The following is a 21377-nucleotide window of genomic DNA, read 5'->3' as shown; positions in this document are numbered from 1 at the left end:
AATACAACTCAAATAGATTCTAATATCAAACTATAATTTAAATTTACATAACTAAACACAAACTTAAATTACAATTTAAACTCAACTTAAGATCTACACTCAAGTCAGGGGTAAAAGAACAAGCCCTAATTGTCAATGTTTTAAGAATGGAGGGACCATTTACTAAAGAACTGAGGGACCAGGGTGGAAATTACTCATACAAGAAGAAAGAAATGCTTTTGTTCTTTTTCTCTTTTCCAGGGAAGCAAAAGGAAAGTCTTGTGGAAGAAGGTTCTGCTTGAGACTGGAAATCCAATTCCGTCAGGTAACGCCATTGTTGAGAGCTCCAAACATAGGTTTTATAATAAACCCTCACTCAACCAAACACCATTGAAAAAACCCTAACCTTTCTCATGCGCTTATTGTAATTGATAATCAATGGCTTTGTCGGAGATCGAGGTGGTCTCCTCGGAATCCAAACCCGAGACAGCCCCCGCCGAAGTGGCCGTCTTCGATGTCTTCTCCGCTTCCGCTTACGGCGATTTCCAGAAACTTCGGAGCTTCGTCGAACAAGACGGCGCTTCTCTCTCTACACCCGACGCCAATGGCTATTACGCCCTTCAATGGGCCGCCCTCAACAACTTCCCCGACATCGCGCACTACATCATCCAGGTATTTCTCGTGTTTTCTGCCAATGATTTTGTCGCATGTTGTCGTCCCTTTATTTATTTATTTTTGGGTGGAAATTTCGAATTAGGGATCAAGAGGAAAATGGAGATGTAGGAAATTGTTGCAGCTTTATAGGTCAATTTTGAAATTACTTTGTAAGTCGCCAAAATATAATTTTTTTAGCACTTTAATATTATCAAAGTTTTTAACTTTAACCCATTAGAACAACAAGGGGCTTTGTGATGTCAATGCCTTTGAAAGGACATTTAAAGTAGCGTTTTTTTTTTCTTTTTTTTTTTGGGTATTTAAGTATGAACGAAGAAGTTAGGTTTAATCTGGTTGAATCTAGATTGAACCCTTTATAGTTGAACTTTTTTTTTTTCTTTTTTTTGTGTTCAAGCACGGTGGTGATGTCAATGCAACCGATAACATGCAACAGACGGCGTTGCATTGGGCGGCAGTGCGGGGTGGGATAGCCGTGGCGGACGTGCTCTTGCAAAATGGAGCCCGAGTCGAGGCTGCTGATATAAATGGGTACCGGGTAATTATATCACTTGGCTTATCTTATTCTTTTCGAGTTGTGAAAGAAGTTCGAGTAATAGATGCGTTGATAACCTGTAAGTTTTCATTTTCTCAAGTTGGTTATGAAAGAGCTATGCTTTTCTTGTGCTTTTGGATTGTTTTATGGTGGAAAGTGGGGCTATATTTGTTTTATAAGTTAGCCATGGTTTGCGTGTGATGGATTTTAATGTCGAAGTGTTTGTTTTCTGCAGGCGGTTCACGTTGCTGCTCAATATGGACAAACTTCTTTCTTGAATCATATTGTTGCCAAGTATCATGCTGATTTTGATGTACCCGATAATGAGGGGAGAAGTCCTCTACATTGGTATGTCAAAAAATTTTGCTGTGCAGGATGTAGCTTGTTGCATTAGCATTTAGCATTTATAGAATACATATTGGCAAATTTCCATTGAAATTACATCAGAAACTAGTAGAACTTGATTTTTTAAGTGGCTGCAGTGCCAAAAGTTCTATTTTCAAATTCTGTTCCTAGTCAACATCACAAATCATGATATGTATTTTTTTTATTCTTTTAAGACTGTTCACTAATGAATTAGGAAGTTAGATGCTGCATCTTTATTTTGTAAATCTTGAAATAATCATCATCTTGCTGTTATTAAATTGATCCTTATGATATTTTGAAACAGGGCTGCCTATAAGGGATTTGCAGATACAATTAGATTACTTCTGTTCAGAGACGCATGCCAAGGGAGGCAAGATAAAGAAGGTTTACTTGCGGGCATATCTTTTTTCTTAATCATCATGCTTTATAATTATTCAGTTGTCAGTTTATGAACTTTATTGCCTGCTATGAAGGGGTGAGGATTATGTAGATGTTAAATGATATGTGGTAGGAGAATAGTGATGATACGAAAAATATGCAATGTTCTCATGAAAACTATGTAAAGATGTTATATGCTAATGTGATAGGACATCAGTTTATTAATTAATGAAAAAGGATACTCCATCATTTTATGATTAATAGCTTAAGTTACTGAGATTGGGACCTTTTCTAACCAAGTATACGGTAAGACATTTGGTTTCTTCCCCCTTTCTTTCTTAGGTTTTACTCGTGTTAATAATTTTGCTTCATGAGGTGAGGATTTGTATTATTTCATATCCTTAGGTTGTACCCCATTGCACTGGGCTGCCATGAGGGGAAACGTGGAGGCTTGTACAGTGCTTGTACATGCAGGTACAAAGCAGGAACTTACAGTGAAAGACAATGCTGGATTTACTCCAGTTCAGCTTGCATCTGATAAAGGTCATCGGAATATCGCTTTTCTCCTCGTACGTAACTTTTTATTAATGTTGCTTTTGGTAGCATACATATTTTATTTATTATTTTGTGTGTTTGGGTGCTTGTGTGAGAGAGAGCGTGGTACCTATGTATGTATAAGTACTCCAGTCTCTTGGTTTCCTTGTATTTTGTTTTTAAGAGAGAGAGTGGTATCTATGTACACCAGTCTCTTGGTTTCCTTGTATTTCGTTTTTACTTTTAGATGGTTTCTCATTTATCTTGAAACTTCATGTGTATTATATTTTTAATGAAGTTTTTGTTTCCTGTAATATATATATATATATATATATATAGGTTCTGCTAGTACAACCTTTTATTTTTGAAGATATGTTGGTATAGGCTTTGACAAATCTTGTGAAATGAATACTGAATGTAAAGGTATCTGATCAATCTTGTGTCCATTTCCGTTCATATGTTCTTTTCTCCATTAAACATTACTTCTACTTTTATCACGACACACATTTTTGTATGCAACCCTTCAACTTCATTATCTTAGTAGAGAAGAGTTTATGTTTTTTGTTCTCTTGGAAAAATAATTATTTTACCTTTCAGGCCTCCCCTCCCCTTAGATTTCTAGCTTTATCTTGTATGCAAATTACTTTTGTTTCTCTCCCTTTTAATGGGTCACCTAAAAAAGAATTATAATTTCATTTTGCAGTCTAATGCACAGAAAGCTCACAACAATTGGTGGAGAGACAAAATTTTTAGTGGGAAGATCGTAAATAAGGGTTATGCTCCTATTTTATCGTGCATCATAGTAATTCTCATGATTCTCTTCATGAACTCAGTTCTTGCAGGTGAGTGAATTGTAGCCTTCCTTATTTTTCTTGAAATAAAAGATGGGCATATGTTCCTTTATTTACCACGAGACTAACTTTGAACTACTCATCGTTAGCTCCTAATCTGACGAAGGTGACTGCTGTTGTTGGCCTTTGGGGTTGGACTGCTATATCTCTAGCTGTTGGGGCATTGATAATGTTCTATAGGTGTAGTAGGTAATGCTCGTCCTACCATGCTTCTATTTGTTATATTTGCTTTAGAATTTCAAGCTGAATGCTCCGTCTCATTGTGCTCGTCCCCTGGAAGTGGGAGCCTATCCCTTTTTCGGATACAATCGTATGGCTGTTTGAACAGAAGTTGGAAAACTTTGGTATATTTTTCCATAAGATTTTGGTATCTGTTTGAGAAATGACTCTAATTTCAGATAAGACGTGTGTGTGTGCATGTTGGTTTGTGGAAAATTAAGTTTTTTGGATTAAAGGCTTCTAAAAGTTCAAGACTTTTTGCGGAAAAGGAAATGGGGGTAGTAGACATTTTTGAAAAGGTTAAGTGCGTAGCCTCATTATGGGCTTCAACAGACAAAGCGTTCAAGGAGATCCCAATTTCCTGGATCATTTTAAATTGGTTGGATGTAGCAGGAAGATGGTTTTGAGAACTAGGGAGGTTTAGCTTCTTTTTAATTTTGTTTTTGCCAGATTTTTGGCCTTTTTTTTTTTTGGTTGATTATGAGGTATCTCATCCTCCTTACTTATAATTGACTTCTTTATGTAGAAAAGGGTTTTTCCTCTCACAACAAAAAAAGGAGCTTCTGAATGTTTATTTTTTTGGATTAAAGGCTTCTAGATATCTCATGCTTAGTGATACAAGTGATCATATTCCTTGTAGAATACTTTGACTTTGGCATTTTAGTATAGTTACCAAAACTTCTTTAATAACTTCTCTTTTGATTTTCTGCAGTAAAGATCCGGGCTATATAAAAAGACCAGGGGACTTAGGTAGCTCTGCTGATACAGAGGTATGCACTCTCTCTCTCTCTCTCACACACACACACACACACACACACATTGTTGTACCTTTCAACTTCCAATTGCTGCTGAAGGGAAGTTTTATTCTCTCTCTTCTCTCAACATCTTTGGAACATTGGGAACGGAACATAATTGGCTCTCTCTCACACTCGATTCGTCTCTCTCTCTCTCTCTCTCTCTCTCAAAGCCCTCAACATCTTTGGAACATTGTTAACGGAACATAATTGGCCTGATCCTATTCTCGATTCATGATCAAACATTATCCTGTTAATGTTTTAAAAATAGACTTTATGTGAATGATCTCATTCATGATTGATTGATGAATCACAATTATCCATACATGAATACAAATAATTATCTGATAAGTGTTTTAAGATGCTTTTGGAACCAATGTGTGAGCGGATGGATGCTGTAGTACAATTAAGTAGAAGATGATATGATACTTGATATTTTTGTAACATAGATGTTGCAAAAAAGTTCATGTTATAAACTACTTTGGACCCAGTCTTAGTTAGGGTTGATTATGCTTTCTGGGCCTTATTATGTTGGATTATCCTTATGGAACTTGGTTAAGATATGTTATTCTGACATTGCAGGATGCTCTGTTGAATATTGATCTGAACTGTGCCGCCGGGTGGACTGGAAATTGGTCCCAACTTTGTCCCACCTGCAAGGTACACTTTTTGAACTTCAAGTTGATTTAAAAGGATAACTACCACTTCTGGACGCACCTTATTCTTGAGATTCTGGTTAATTGTTTGGGGCTTTTTCTCGTTTTCTTTCATTTCAGATAATTAGACCTGTTCGTGCTAAGCACTGTCCTACATGTAAGCGATGTGTAGAACAGTTTGATCATCACTGTCCATGGATATCCAGTTGTGTGGGGAAAGTAAGATTTCTACTTGCTATCCTAGTGCAGGATAAAGGAGATTCATATACTTCCTTTTCTTGGATGGTTTAATTTTAATTCTTTGCCATTAACAAATTGTGGTTTGGGCCCTGTTTGGGCTTCTAGTGTCCCCTTCTCATTCGCCACTAATATTAAGGCTCTTTTATCATTTCTGATCAATTTGATGAATTTTTGTTGAGTGGATGAAACAAGCTCAGTGAAATATAGTATAGTTTTCTTGTTTTTGTTTTTGCAGTTTCAACAGTTTTCTCGTTTTATCTCTTTCCTTATTACCAGCTTCGTCTTTTCATTATCTTGCATCTTGCAGAGGAACAAACGAGATTTCTTCATATTTATCTGCATGGGGACATTAACGTCATTCCTGTCTGGTGCCGTTGCATTTCAAAGTATGTTGTACCAGACAACTTGAAATTATATCTGTCCTTGGTGATATGTTATCAAACGACTCATTTTGGTCTAATAAACGACCTTATTTTGTTGTGGCAGGGATATGGACATCAACACCAACATTATCATTTGAAGAAACATGGATTCATTACGTGATAGTGAACCATCCTGGTATTGTTGCATTTTTGCTTGGGGACATCATTGTCTTCATTGTTGTTACAACTCTGACCACGGCACAGGCCTCTCAGGTAATTGACAAAAACTGTTTTTTTTTTCCCCCTACCAGGATTAAAAATCATTACTTAATACTCAAGCTAGTAAAAAGAATAATGTTTGCAAAGTCCGTCAATTCTGAACCTGCATCATCTTGCAATACTATTATTGTTGAATGCAAAATACTACGCTCTTTACCCTTCTCTTTGCCTCCTTTGAAACCTAAGTGTTAGTTTGTGGCTTGTGGGCAAGTTATTATGGAGTTTCCATGTTTCTGATACAGATAGCTCGAAATATCACCACTAATGAATTAGCAAATGCTGTTCGATACGGGTATCTTCGTGGGCCAGATGGTCGATTCCGTAACCCCTATAATCACGGGTGCCGAAAGAACTGTGTAGATTTTGTCATACGGGGCTACACGGATGACGAGGAAATTGCTTGGCCTCCATTGCATCAAGTTGCTAACTAGATCTGCTATCATGATATTTCTTCAGTTATTTTTTATTTTTTTAGTTCCCTTTTTATTTTTATTTTTATCCATCATTGGTTATGAGTGGGAATTCCTTTCAAGGCAAACGCTCATAGGTTGATTGCCATGTAGGTCCCATTCGTTTTTATATGCGATTGAGCCTTGATCATCTAGAAACTTAAACTCTATAGTTAGTTATTTGTACAGTTGAAATAATTTGGCAGTTAAAGAAATAAATTATTTGATTCTCTTTTTGCTGTAGCGAAATGATTTCTGTTGTTTTGTTCTGGTTGAACTTGTCATCTGTGATCTGTAAATCCAAGAAAAGTCCCAACTCATTCTCACAACACAATCTACTTTGATCAAAAAGTGGTTTTGAATAACATTTTGTTCAACATGACCTAAATCGATTGTCTTCCAATGTATCAAACATAACATGTAGGGCAACCAATGTCGTATCATAAAGTATCATAAATCATTCTAACGTGTCAAACACAACCAATTGGTTGGTCGTGTTCTGATTAAAAAAAACAAAACGACTAAGTTGGTTCAGTTGGAAATTTGTACAATCAATCAATTGAACCAAATTAAGTAAAAGAAATTGTGGAGTTTTTAAAAACGCCATTAATAAAATAACACTATTTTATTTCTCTAATTGGTGTTAAATTTATCTTATGCTATTAATAATTTGCAGGTTATCATTTAGTATATTGTAGGTTATTTTTCATAGTGAAATTAAAATTTTGTATAATAACATAAGTAATAGAATTGGAAAAACAATGATTAAACTTGGAAGTTTTCTCAAAGAAATTAGACCTACTTTAGCCCAACGCATGCGCGGCATAAATTTACAATTTACACCAATTATCAATCTATCTCCATAAAAGAGTTGCTGATTTGCATGTCAGAAAACAGATAATGAAAAATTAAACGTTCTTCATTTCCTGAATACCACAGGAAAATAAAATAAATAAATAAAAAAGAAGACTCAAAGGATCTTCTTGTCTTTATCTACCAAAGTCGGGCGTTTCAACATCATCCATTGTTTTGCGTTAGTATAGACGGTAAGTGATACAAATTGTGAGAAGCAAAGCAGCATAATCAAAGCTTCAAAAAGGAAAGGATATCTGCGGGGCGGATTCACGGTCACGTAAACTACATGAAGAATGAGTGCACAGAAAAGGAAAAATGCCGTCAAAAACGATCTCAAGGAATTTGCTTCTCCGGTAGCTTGGGCTCGAGTAGGCCCCGCACGGTTGAATAGGAAAAAGAGCGGGGATAGAGCGATGTAAGGTAGAACCAGTTTGTCTCGCACTACAAGAGGGAACATTGAGAACAAGGCGTAATGTGTCATCCAACTATGAACAAAAGGCTCTTCAATTGCTAAAAGACTTGCTGGGAGGAGAGGCAGCAGAATTGACTTCTCATGCACTGTGAATTCAAATATACACCATTAATGCAAGTTCATGGAAGGGAACTACACTGACTCCCTGTGTTTTGTCTAACCATAACATTTTACGTCAACAATCCCCTCATCTTTGTTGACTTTTGATGTAACAATCTCAACAATCAATCTACTTTTTGTATTGATCTTTTCCCTTTATAACGACATTTTTCCACCATTAAAGTGCAAGTTATAGTTGTGAGTGCCCAAAGATCACTTGACATCACTTTTATTGACTCAACAAGGGTAAAAACGAAAAACGTCATTTTTGGGCCCTAAATGTAGTTGATATCAATTTCTAATTCAGGGAGCGGTTATTTCGCCATTAGAAAATATTTAACAGTCAAAACTCCAGTTTTCCATCAGGTTTGACTAGCGGAGATGTCTATGTAACTATTTTTAAAATTCAAGGGTTATTTCGGTCAGGGGTAGCCTTTGTAATTTAGGCAAAATACAGGAGGTCTCAATGTAAAAAGGCCCTCATGGGAAAGAACATGAAGCACCAACTATCAGAGAAATAGTGAAAAACGGAGGAGATAAGTTAGCCTACCTTGGAAGGAGAACAAGTAAAATGAGAAAGCACTGTTAAGCAACCCGTAAAGGAAGCCTTGCTTGCTTGGAGCCCATATCTGCTGAAACATTGAAGGCAGACAAGCTGAGATAGTTGCACAAAAGCTGAGAAGCTTCAATGATGGTGTTGTAAACAATCTTTTCCATTTTATAAGAACTGAAGTGGTGCACCAAAAATTAGCCACATAGTCCTCATATATCCCTCTCTCAAAGGGAGCTAGACGAGAAAGAACCTGTCCATTTACCAAGCTTTACACAAATCAATATCAACAATCGAATAAAAGATGGAAAGAAAGACTTTCGAGAACATTTTATGGCCCACGATACTAATTTAGTACATGTTTACTAACTTGCAATTGAATGCAATAGGCGTGTTTACAAGCCATTTATGTTTCTTTACATAGAAAGCAGAATTAGAAACAAGCCATTTTCCTTTCTAGTGTTTATTAACTTTAAGAATTGTTAGCTGATAAGATTCTAACTAGAACATAGAAAAATGAACAGAAAAGATGAATCTTTATCGAAGAAGATTGATGAATTTGAGTACAATTCTACAAACCCTAATAATGGTGGTATTCGAGAGACCACCCACTCTCCCCAGGTTCCCCCTAATTCCCATAAACCAAATCCATAATCCCTCCTCAATTGCTTATTCCCCTTTTATACTACTAACCCCACCTCTAACAAACTACTAACAATTATTACAAATCAGTTACACTCTAACAACCCCCACTAACAATACTCTAAAAGCCCACTAACCAAACTAACTTCTCAAGCTTATCATTAGCGAGTCCTATCATTATCCTGATAGGTTAAGTACTAAAATGGCCTTGGGCATATAGTTATTAGTTAAAATTTCGTACCGCTACAAAAGTAATTTTGTGGTCTATTTTAATCTAATTGAAAGGGAAAGAATACCATGAGGTAATTTAGGATTGACTTTCCCTTTACTCATTACCAACATCACAGAGGCCCCACCAAAATAACATTCTCATTAACACATGGATATTTCATCCAAAAAAAGTACACACATGAATAGGTGGGAAAAGGGAAGCATTCCTTCCTTTTCCTTTCCCGTTCATGACAAGTAAAGATGCCCTTAATATTACTGAGAAAAGAAGAACAATGGAAAGACTTTCATTCATATGAATACTGAAAAGAATTACCCTACAATCAGAACAACTTCCCCAAATGTTCCCTTATGTCCCTTGAAAGTTCTTCTTGCCATTAGTCAATAAAATTTACCTCAACGAAGTGGCCTTTGACAAGCTAGAGTTCAGAACGTTTCATTTTTTACAAGTCATCAAATGTTTCTTTTGAACTGCTTTTGCTACAAATTTACCGACAAGACGATGCAATTCATGCAAGTTTTGGTGCCCAAAAAGGGCAACTTTAACAAATACATGAAATGATTGAGACACTCGAGCACATACCGATTCCTGGGAATGACTTTACAAATGTAATATGGATACATAATTTTCCTCATTCATTCATTTAAAGTTGGTTTAAACAGCAAATTATGAGCTACGATTTCAACCAGCATATAAGATTTTTTTATTTCTTTTTTCACAGAGTTAAGATTTAAGAATACCAACAGCATAATTCAAGATCAAATTCCTTCTATTTTTTAAACCGCCCAATACAATCACAAAAAATGATTATCAAGTAAATAGTGGAAGAACACAAACATTACTGTTTCCCCCCATAATGATGATTAGCGCTTACCTGCAGAAAGGCTTCCATGGAATAGAGATATGGCCACCAGATGACAGCAAATGTTCCCAATACCACAATGCCCAGTTTTAGCACCTCAAGAAGTGGATTTGAACGCCTCAGACATTTACCCAAGAGATGGCTGAAAAATGCAGGTGCAAAATATGCACTCATCTGCAAAGCAAACAAAGAATAAACCGCATTATAAAAAACATTATTCATTAAACCAAGAACATGATCAATATATGACCATTTGAAAAACCATGTTCAGATTATGAAATTCTTTTCTAAAATGTCAAAATTTTATGTAAAACCATGTTACCTTAGCCATGGAACAGACAATGTACAAACTTCAGAAACAAGAGCCAATTGGCTATTTTTTCTTTTTTTCTTTTTTGAAAAGAAACGAGACTTTATTAATAAATTAACAAATTAACAAAAGAGAACTAGGAGAGAAGAGGAAGAGTTATCTTCAACCAAATCAAGCTCCCACTATACAGGACCAGCAGCATATAAGTTAAACAAAAACAAAACACTCAGGACAAATCTATAAAAAGTGACCCCAGTTCCTAAGGAACTCCGAAAAAATTGGCTTCCCAAATTCTTTATCTCTATATACCCATTGTGGGTAAAATAGTCCAAATCGGGTTTGATTAGGATAAATTAGTTTGGAAGATTTAGGATATTCAAATCTTTCCTTATCTTCTCCTAGTGATTATCCGGGATTGTTTAGGATTAGGAATTAGGTAATAAAATCTGATTTGAATATTAAATTCAAATCAGTCACTTTATTAGGAGATTATCTTTCCTTTTTATTCGGATAAGCCAACTAGCTTGGCTGCCTATTTATTTGTATTTTTTCCGCAATATTCAATAAGATAGAAGAGTATTTCTCTTTCAAATCTGTCTTCATGGTATCAGAGCCACTCTTTGAAACCTAATTTTTCTGCCAACCGGAATGACAAAATACGGGATGGCCAGCGGGAAAGAAACCTCATCATCCGAGGTTACCTCTGCTTCTTCAGGGGCTGTTAATCCGATCCAAATCAATGGATTTGAAGCCTCCTTTCAGCAAATCACAAGTCATAAATTCAATGGACAAAATTTTGTCCAATGGTCACATTCAGTAATGATGTTCATCGAAGGAAAGGGAAAAGAAGATTACCTCACCGGCGATGCTGCACAACCAGATGAAAAGGATCCCAAGTTTAAAACTTGGAAGACAGAGAATAGCATGGTTCGGTCATGGCTGATCAATTCCATGAATACCGAGATGGGAGAGAACTTCATGTATTACAAAACAGCAAGAGAGATGTGGGATGCAGTGAAGCGGAGTTACTCCAACAGGGAAAACACTTCAGAGATTTTCAGGCTAAAGGGAATTCTAAGTGATCTTCATCAAGGAGAATTAAGCATAACCGAATACTTTAATACTCTATCACGCCATTGGTAGCAACTGGACATCCTTGACGAATCAGCTTGGCATTGTGCCGAGGATCATAAGCGATACAAGGAAATTCTGGAAAGAGATAGAGTTTACAAGTTTTTGCTTGGTCTCAATAAAACCTTAGATGATGTTCGTGGAAGGATCTTAAGTACAAAGCCTCTACCAGATGTTCGTGTGGTTTTTTCAGAAGCGAAGCAGGAAGAGAGCCGAAAGAAATTAATGCTGGGAACCTCCAATGGTGGTGTTATCTCAACTCCTAATGATGCTGGAAACTCAACCACAGATGCCTCTGCCTTAGCCACACGAGGACCACAATTCAACAATGAAAACCAACAAAGGAAAAACCGGCCTTGGTGTGATCATTGCAAGCGAACTGGACACACCAAAGACACTTGCTGGAAAATCCATGGAAAACCAGCAAACTGGACTCCTCGGAAGCAGAATGAAGGAAGAGGATTTCAAGCCTCTCAAGATAAGCATGGAATGGATGCTCCCACACAACAACAATCCGCAGAATCTTCAATTTCAGTAAGCAAGGAGCAGTTAGAGCAACTTTATCATCTTCTCACACCACCATCTAATCCAATTTCTAATGTAGGATTGTGCACCACGACACATAATGGTAACCATTCAGCCTTAATCTCATCACTTCATGCCCAGGAACCGTGGATCATTGATTCCGGGGCCTCTGACCACATGACAGGTTGTTCCAAACACTTTTTCTCCTATACTCAATATTCTAATACTGCTAAAATTAAGATTGCCGATGGGTCTCTAGCTACTATTGCTGGAATAGGTTCAATCCAAATCTCAAAAAACATTATTCTTCATTTTGTCCTACATGTTCCAACCTTAAAGTGTAATTTGTTGTCTATTAGCAAACTCACTCGTGACAATAACTGTCTAGCTAATTTTTTCCCTTCTATGTGTCAATTTCAGGACCTATCATCGGGGAAGACGATTGGCAGTGCTAGAGCCTATGAAGGACTTCATTTCCTTGAGAATTCAGAATCTGAGAGTCTACAAGCACATGTGTCAGGAGTGTCTTTTATTTCGGTGTCAAGTAATAAAGAAATAATGTTGTGGCATCATAGACTTGGCCACCGCAGTTTTTCCTATTTGATATTTTTGTTACCAGCCTTATTCAAGAATAAAAATACTGCTTCATTTACTTGTGATATTTGTCAATTTACGAAGCATACACGTGTACCTTTCTCACCAAAACCATATGCACCCTCTATGCCTTTCTCCTTGATTCACAGTGATATATGGGGCCCTTCTAGGGTAACAACTTTAAATGGCAAACGATGGTTTATCACGTTTATTGATGACATACACGGGTGACTTGGGTTTACTTGCTTAAGGAAAAATCTAAAACTAGCCAAATCTTTCAAACCTTCCATAAAATGGTTCAAACTCAGTTTCAGAAAAAAATTTTGGTTCTAAGAACTAATAATGACGGTGAATACTTCCAGTCCGCTTTGGGTAGTTACCTTGATCAAAATGAAATCATTCACCAGAATTCTTGTACAGAAACACCACAACAAAATGGAACTTCAGAAAGAAAGAATCGGCACCTGTTGGAAGTAGCCCGTTCCCTTATGTTCACTATGAACGTACCCAAACATCTATGGGGTGATGCCATCTTAACCGCAGCCATTCTCATCAATAGACTACCTAGCCGCCCCCTAAAATTTCAAACCCCATTGTCTGTCCTTACAACTCAAGTCCCACATTCTAATATCCTCACAAACAACCTTCCCCTTAAAACCTTTGGTTGTACTGCGTTTGTCCACGCCCATTCCCAACATCGCTCCAAACTCGACCCTCGAGCCATAAAAACCATCTTCCTCGGATATTCTCCAACAAAAAAGGGATATCAGTGTCTCTGCCCACAAACTAAAAAAACTTTTGTCACCCGAGATGTCACCTTTTTTGAAGAAGTACCTTTTTATTACCACACTTTGCTTCAGGGGGAGTAATGGTATCGAAGCTTATGTGTGGGAATGGGATGTCACAGCCACAGTTGAAGAAGCCTTGACCCCACAATTAGCCCCACAATCAGCCCCCAGTACCGACATTCCAGTTTCAGTCCAAACCGAAACTGAATTGGAAGATTTACAGTCGCCATCACAGTTGTCTTCACAGCAAGAACAATTGTCCCCCCAGTTCCGCAGCCATCTCCAAAACTGCAAGTCTACCCTCGGAGGAAAAATTTTCAAGGAAATAAACAATTCACAAGCACTGTGGACTGCCCTGAATTCGAACCTATGATATCCTCACAAACAACCTTCCCCTTAAAACCTTTGGTTGTACTGCGTTTGTCCACGCCCATTCCCAACATCGCTCCAAACTCGACCCTCGAGCCATAAAAACCATCTTCCTCGGATATTCTCCAACAAAAAAGGGATATCAGTGTCTCTGCCCACAAACTAAAAAAACTTTTGTCACCCGAGATGTCACCTTTTTTGAAGAAGTACCTTTTTATTCCCACACTTTGCTTCAGGGGGAGAGTAATGATACCGAAGCTTATGTGTGGGAATGGGATGTCACAGCCACAGTTGAAGAAGCCTTGACCCCACAATTAGCCCCACAATCAGCCCCCAGTACCGACATTCCAGTTTCAGTCCAAACCGAAACTGAATTGGAAGATTTACAGTCGCCATCACAGTTGTCTTCACAGCAAGAACAATTGTCCCCCCAGTTCCGCAGCCATCTCCAAAACTGCAAGTCTACCCTCGGAGGAAAAATTTTCAAGGAAATAAACAATTCACAAGCACTGTGGACTGCCCTGAATTCGAACCTATGGTGAGTCCTAATCCTTCATCCTCAGGTAATCCCGAAACCCTCCATGATAGACTAGATGACCCCATTGCTTTAAGAAAAGGTGTTAGGACATGTACAAAACACCCAATTTCCAAATTTGTGTCATATGATAATCTATCACCCTTGTTTCGTGGTTTCACAACAAACCTTTCTAGACTTGATATTCCCAAGACAATTGAAGAAGCTCTAGCTGTTCCAGAATGGAAGACTGCGGTGCTAGAAGAGATGCATGCCCTTGAGAAAAACGAGACTTGGAGCCTAGTAGAACTACCACAAGACAAGAAATTGGTGGGGTGCAAGTGGGGTGTTCACAGTTAAAGTAAAGCCAGATGGTTCAGTAGAGCGGTACAAAGCCCGATTGGTAGCGAAAGGTTTCACTTAAACCCACGGAATAGACTACAGAGAAACGTTTGCTCCTGTTGGGAAGCTCAACACCGTTAGGGTCCTCTTATCTTTAGCAGCAAATATGGATTGGCCTCTTTATCAACTTGATGTGAAGAATGCATTTCTGAGTAGAGAGCTAGAAGAAGAAGTATATATGAGCCTCCCACCTGGTTTCTATGCGGACAAATGGGACAATATAGTGTGTAAGCTGAAGAAATCTTTATATGGCTTGAAGCAGTCACCCAGGGCTTGGTTTGAAAGATTCGCCAAAGTAATCAAAGGCCACGGATACTCACAAGGACAAACAGATCATACTCTCTTTGTCAAGCATTCTACAAACAACAAGGTTACAATTTTGATCGTGTATGTGGACAACATAATTTTGACTGGAGATGACTTCCAAGAGATGGAGGAAATTAAGAAGATTATGGCTAGGGAATTAGAGATCAAGGACCTAGGATTCGTGAGATATTTCCTAGGGATGGAGGTTGCAAGGAGTAAGAAGGGCATCTCCGTATCACAAATGAAGTACACAATGGACTTATTAGAAGAGACAGGAATGCTCAGTTGCAAGCCCATAGACTCTCCCATTGAACCGAGAGGAAGGAAGAATTCAGGTGAAGGAGACCTGGTAGACACATGTAGATATCAAAGACTTGTGGGAAGATTGATCTATCTCTCACACACAAGACCAGACATAGCCTTTGCGGTCAGCGTGGTCCGTCAATACATGCATACACCACGCCAAAAAATCTTGATATAGTCTACCGCATATTACGATATCTCAAGAAGAATCCAGGGAGAGGACTGTTCTTCTAGAAGAACGTGGACAAGAGAAGGTGAAAATCTACACAGATGCAGATTGGGCAGGTTCTGAAGAAGATAGGAGGTCAACATCCGGGTATTGTACTCAGGTTTGGGGAAACCTAGTGACTTGGCATAGCAAAAAACAGGCCGTAGTCGCAAGAAGTAGTGCTGAAGCTGAATATAGGGCTATGGCTCATGGCATTTGTGAGGCAATTTGGATAAAACGACTACTGGAAGAATTAAAGATTAAGTGTGAGTTTCCTATGCAGCTCTATTGCGACAACAAGACTACGATTAGCATAGCATACAATCCAGTCCATCACGACAGTTTTAAACATGTGGAGGTTGACAGACACTTTATTACAGAAAAAAGTGAGAGTGGGATAATCAGTGTTGAATATGTTCCGACAAAGCAACAAGTGGCTGATATTCTAACTAAAGGACTGCACGGACCAGCGTTTGAAGAACTAGCAAGCAAGCTCGGACTCATAGACATTTACGTCCAAGCTTGAGGGGGGGTGTCGACATATTAGGGTAAAATAGTCCAAATCAGGTTTGATTAGGATAAATTAGTTTGGAAGATTTAGGATATTCAAATCTTTCCTTATCTTCTCCTAGTGATTATCCGGGATTGTTTAGGATTAGGAATTAGGTAATAAAATCTGATTTGAATATTAAATTCAAATCAGTCACTTTATTAGGAGATTATCTTTCCTTTTTATTCGGATAAGCCAACTAGCTTGGCTGCCTATTTATTTGTATTTTTTCCGCAATATTCAATAAGATAGAAGAGTATTTCTCTTTCAAATCTGTCTTCATGGTATCAGAGCCACTCTTTGAAACCTAATTTTTCTGCCAACCGGAATGACAAAATACGGGATGGCCAGCGGGAAAGAAACCTCATCATCCGAGGTTACCTCTGCTTCTTCAGGGGCTATTAATCCGATCCAAATCAATGGATTTGAAGCCTCCTTTCAGCAAATCACAAGTCATAAATTCAATGGACAAAATTTTGTCCAATGGTCACATTCAGTAATGATGTTCATCGAAGGAAAGGGAAAAGAAGATTACCTCACCGGCGATGCTGCACAACCAGATGAAAAGGATCCCAAGTTTAAAACTTGGAAGACAGAGAATAGCATGGTTCGGTCATGGCTGATCAATTCCATGAATACCGAGATGGGAGAGAACTTCATGTATTACAAAACAGCAAGAGAGATGTGGGATGCAGTGAAGCGGAGTTACTCCAACAGGGAAAACACATCAGAGATTTTCAGGCTAAAGGGAATTCTGAAAGATCTTCGTCAAGGAGAATTAGGCGTAACAGAATACTTTAATACTTTATCACGCCATTGGCAACAACTGAACATCCTTGACGAATCATCTTGGCATTGTGCCGAGGATCATGGGCAATACAAGGAAATTCTGGAAAGAGACAGAGTTAACAAGTTTTTACTTGGTCTCAATAAAACCTTAGATGATGTTCGTGGAAGGATATTAAGTACCAAGCCTCTACCAGATGTTCGTGTAGTTTTTTCAGAAGTGAATCAGGTAGAGAGCCGAAAGAAATTAATGCTAGGAACCTCCAATGGTGGTGTTATCTCGACGCCTAATGATGCTGTAAACTCAACCACGGATGCCTCTGCCTTAGCCGCACGAGGACCACAATTCCACAGCGAAAACCAGCAAAGAAGAAACCGGCCTTGGTGTGATCATTGCAAACGAACTGGACACACCAAAGTCACTTGCTGAAAAATCCATGGAAAACCAGCAAACTAGACTCCTCGGAAGCAGAATGAAGGAAGAGGTTTTTAGGCCTCTCAAGATAAGAATGGAATGGATGCTCCCACACAACAACAATCCGCAGAATCTCCAATTTCACTAAGCAAGGAACAGTTAGAGCAACTCTATCATCTTCTCACACCACCGTCTAATCCAATTTCTAATGTAGGATTGTGCACCACGACACATAATGGTAACCATTCAGCCTTAATCTCATCACTTCATGCCCAGGAACCGTGGATCATTGATTCCGGGGCCTCTGACCATATGACAGGTTGTTCCAAACACTTTTTCTCCTATACTCAATATTCTAATACTGCTAAAATTAAGATTGCCGATGGGTCTCTAGCTACTATTGCTGGAATAGGTTCAATCCAAATCTCAAAAAACATTATTCTTCATTTTGTCCTACATGTTCCAACCTTAAAGTGTAATTTGTTGTCTATTAGCAAACTCACTCGTGACAATAACTGTCTAGCTAATTTTTTCCCTTCTATGTGTCAATTTCAGGACCTATCATCGGGGAAGACGATTGGCAGTGCTAGAGCCTATGAAGGACTTCATTTCCTTGAGAATTCAGAATCTGAGAGTCTACAAGCACATGTGTCAGGAGTGTCTTTTATTTCGGTTTCTAGTAATAAAGAAATAATGTTGTGGCATCATAGACTTGGCCACCCCAGTTTTTCCTATTTGAAATTTTTGTTACCAGCCCTATTCAAGAATAAAAATACTGCTTCATTTACTTGTGATATTTGTCAATTTGCGAAGCATACACGTGTACCTTTCTCACCAAAACCATATGCACCCTCTATGCCTTTCTCCTTGATTCACAGTGATATATGAGGCCCTTCTAGGGTAACAACTTTAAATGGCAAACGATGGTTTATCACGTTTATTGATGACATACACGGGTGACTTGGGTTTACTTGCTTAAGGAAAAATCTAAAACTAGCCAAATCTTTCAAACCTTCCATAAAATGGTTCAAACTCAGTTTCAGAAAAAAAAATTTCGGTTCTAAGAACTGATAATGGTGGTGAATACTTCTAGTCCGCTTTGGGTAGTTACCTTGATCAAAATGGAATCATTCACTAGAGTTCTTGTACGGAAACACCACAACAAAATGGAACTTCAAAAAGAAAGAATCGGCATATGTTGGAAGTAGCCCGTGCCTTTATGTTCACTATGAACGTACCTAAACATCTATGGGGTGATGCCATCTTAACTACAGCCTTTCTCATCAATAGACTACCTAGCCGCCCCCTAAAATTTCAAACCCCATTGTCTGTCCTTACAACTCAAGTCCCACATTCTAATATCCTCACAAACAACCTTCCCCTTAAAACCTTTGGTTGTACTGCGTTTGTCCACGCCCATTCCCAACATCGCTCCAAACTCGACCCTCGAGCCATAAAAACCATCTTCCTCGGATATTCTCCAACAAAAAAGGGATATCAGTGTCTCTGCCCACAAACTAAAAAAACTTTTGTCACCCGAGATGTCACCTTTTTTGAAGAAGTACCTTTTTATTACCACACTTTGCTTCAGGGGGAGAGTAATGGTATCGAAGCTTATGTGTGGGAATGGGATGTCACAGCCACAGTTGAAGAAGCCTTGACCCCATAATTAGCCCCACAATCAGCCCCCAGTACCGACATTCCAGTTTCAGTCCAAACCGAAACTGAATTGGAAGATTTACAGTCGCCATCACAGTTGTCTTCACAGCAAGAACAGTTGTCCCCCCAGTTCCGCAGCCATCTCCAAAACTGCAAGTCTACTCTCGGAGGAAAAATTTTCAAGGAAATAAACAATTCACAAGCACTGTGGGCTGCCCTGAATTCGAACCTATGGTGAGTCCTAATCCTTCATCCTCAGGTAATCCCGAAACCCTCCATGATAGACTAGATGACCCCATTGCTTTAAGAAAAGGTGTTAGGACATGTACAAAACACCCAATTTCCAAATTTGTGTCATATGATAATCTATCACCCTTGTTTCGTGGTTTCACAACAAACCTTTCTAGACTTGATATTCCCAAGACAATTGAAGAAGCTCTAGCTGTTCCAGAATGGAAGACTGCGGTGCTAGAAGAGATGCATGCCCTTGAGAAAAACGAGACTTGGAGCCTAGTAGAACTACCACAAGACAAGAAATTGGTGGGGTGCAAGTGGGGTGTTCACAGTTAAAGTAAAGCCAGATGGTTCAGTAGAGCGGTACAAAGCCCGATTGGTAGCGAAAGGTTTCACTTAAACCCACGGAATAGACTACAGAGAAACGTTTGCTCCTGTTGGGAAGCTCAACACCGTTAGGGTCCTCTTATCTTTAGCAGCAAATATGGATTGGCCTCTTTATCAACTTGATGTGAAGAATGCATTTCTGAGTAGAGAGCTAGAAGAAGAAGTATATATGAGCCTCCCACCTGGTTTCTATGCGGACAAATGGGACAATATAGTGTGTAAGCTGAAGAAATCTTTATATGGCTTGAAGCAGTCACCCAGGGCTTGGTTTGAAAGATTCGCCAAAGTAATCAAAGGCCACGGATACTCACAAGGACAAACAGATCATACTCTCTTTGTCAAGCATTCTACAAACAACAAGGTTACAATTTTGATCGTGTATGTGGACAACATAATTTTGACTGGAGATGACTTCCAAGAGATGGAGGAAATTAAGAAGATTATGGCTAGGGAATTAGAGATCAAGGACCTAGGATTCGTGAGATATTTCCTAGGGATGGAGGTTGCAAGGAGTAAGAAGGGCATCTCCATATCACAAATGAAGTACACAATGGACTTATTAGAAGAGACAGGAATGCTCAGTTGCAAGCCCATAGACTCTCCCATTGAACCGAGAGGAAGGAAGAATTCAGGTGAAGGAGACCTGGTAGACACATGTAGATATCAAAGACTTGTGGGAAGATTGATCTATCTCTCACACACAAGACCAGACATAGCCTTTGCGGTCAGCGTGGTCCGTCAATACATGCATACACCACGCCAAAAAATCTTGATATAGTCTACCGCATATTACGATATCTCAAGAAGAATCCAGGGAGAGGACTGTTCTTCTAGAAGAACGTGGACAAGAGAAGGTGAAAATCTACACAGATGCAGATTGGGCAGGTTCTGAAGAAGATAGGAGGTCAACATCCGGGTATTGTACTCAGGTTTGGGGAAACCTAGTGACTTGGCGTAGCAAAAAACAGACCGCAGTCGCAAGAAGTAGTGCTGAAGATGAATATAGGGCTATGGCTCATGGCATTTGTGAGGCAATTTGGATAAAACGACTACTGGAAGAATTAAAGATTAAGTGTGAGTTTCCTATGCAGCTCTATTGCGACAACAAGGCTACGATTAGCATAGCATACAATCCAGTCCATCACGACAGTTTTAAACATGTGGAGGTTGACAGACACTTTATTACAGAAAAAAGTGAGAGTGGGATAATCAGTGTTGAATATGTTCCGACAAAGCAACAAGTGGCTGATATTCTAACTAAAGGACTGCACGGACCAGCGTTTGAAGAACTAGCAAGCAAGCTCGGACTCATAGACATTTACGTCCAAGCTTGAGGGGGAGTGTCGACATATTAGGGTAAAATAGTCCAAATCGGGTTTGATTAGGATAAATTAGTTTGGAAGATTTAGGATATTCAAATCTTTCCTTATCTTCTCCTAGTGATTATCCGGGATTGTTTAGGATTAGGAATTAGGTAATAAAATCTGATTTGAATATTAAATTCAAATCAGTCACTTTATTAGGAGATTATCTTTCCTTTTTATTCGGATAAGCCAACTAGCTTGGCTGCCTATTTATTTGTATTTTTTCCGCAATATTCAATAAGATAGAAGAGTATTTCTCTTTCAAATCTGTCTTCATGGTATCAGAGCCACTCTTTGAAACCTAATTTTTCTGCCAACCGGAATGACAAAATACGGGATGGCCAGCGGGAAAGAAACCTCATCATCCGAGGTTACCTCTGCTTCTTCAGGGGCTGTTAATCCGATCCAAATCAATGGATTCAAAGCCTTCTTTCAGCAAATCACAAGTCATAAATTCAATGGACAAAATTGTGTCCAATGGTCACATTCCGAAATGATGTTCATCGAAG

General features: G+C 38.6%; 2 protein-coding genes across 2 annotated transcripts in view; one reads left to right on the top strand and one right to left on the bottom strand.

Annotated features, from left to right (window-relative positions):
- The first annotated feature begins 207 nt into the window (after window positions 1-207).
- On the top strand, window positions 208-6547 carry LOC21393711 (probable protein S-acyltransferase 23). The gene is made up of 13 exons (XM_010094229.2): window positions 208-651; window positions 1049-1189; window positions 1422-1534; window positions 1857-1936; window positions 2336-2499; window positions 3168-3306; window positions 3405-3504; window positions 4247-4304; window positions 4911-4988; window positions 5105-5203; window positions 5532-5610; window positions 5711-5859; window positions 6108-6547. The coding sequence occupies exons 1-13, from the start codon at window positions 418-420 to the stop codon at window positions 6294-6296; spliced, it is 1623 nt and encodes a 540-aa protein (XP_010092531.1). The 5' UTR covers window positions 208-417; the 3' UTR covers window positions 6297-6547.
- Window positions 6548-7215: 668 nt separating this feature from the next.
- LOC21393710 (probable dolichyl pyrophosphate Man9GlcNAc2 alpha-1,3-glucosyltransferase) overlaps window positions 7216-21377 on the bottom strand; it is a 78269-nt gene continuing 64107 nt past the window's right edge. The window contains exons 5-7 of the mRNA XM_024163088.1: window positions 10036-10197; window positions 8291-8543; window positions 7216-7727 (exon numbers count right to left, since the gene is read on the bottom strand). Of these exons, the coding sequence (XP_024018856.1) occupies window positions 7285-7727; window positions 8291-8543; window positions 10036-10197 (858 nt within the window). The 3' untranslated portion in view covers window positions 7216-7284. The remainder of the gene's footprint in view (window positions 7728-8290; window positions 8544-10035; window positions 10198-21377) is intronic.

The sequence above is a fragment of the Morus notabilis genome, unplaced genomic scaffold (genome assembly GCF_000414095.1).
Source record: "Morus notabilis unplaced genomic scaffold, ASM41409v2 Scaffold827, whole genome shotgun sequence".
NCBI classification, from domain to species: Eukaryota; Viridiplantae; Streptophyta; class Magnoliopsida; order Rosales; family Moraceae; genus Morus; species Morus notabilis.
This window is presented reverse-complemented; position numbering and strand designations above follow the sequence as displayed.

What these genes read in the sequence shown, in the direction of transcription:
- LOC21393711 (XM_010094229.2), top strand. Translation starts at nt 418, where the DNA reads ATGGCTTTGTCGGAGATCGAGGTGGTCTCCTCGGAATCCAAACCCGAG. An exon ending in ATGTTCTATAGGTGTAGTAG is followed by an intron (nt 3,505 to 4,246) that starts GTAATGCTCGTC and finishes GATTTTCTGCAG; the next exon opens with TAAAGATCCGGGCTATATAA. An exon ending in CCACGGCACAGGCCTCTCAG is followed by an intron (nt 5,860 to 6,107) that starts GTAATTGACAAA and finishes TTTCTGATACAG; the next exon opens with ATAGCTCGAAATATCACCAC.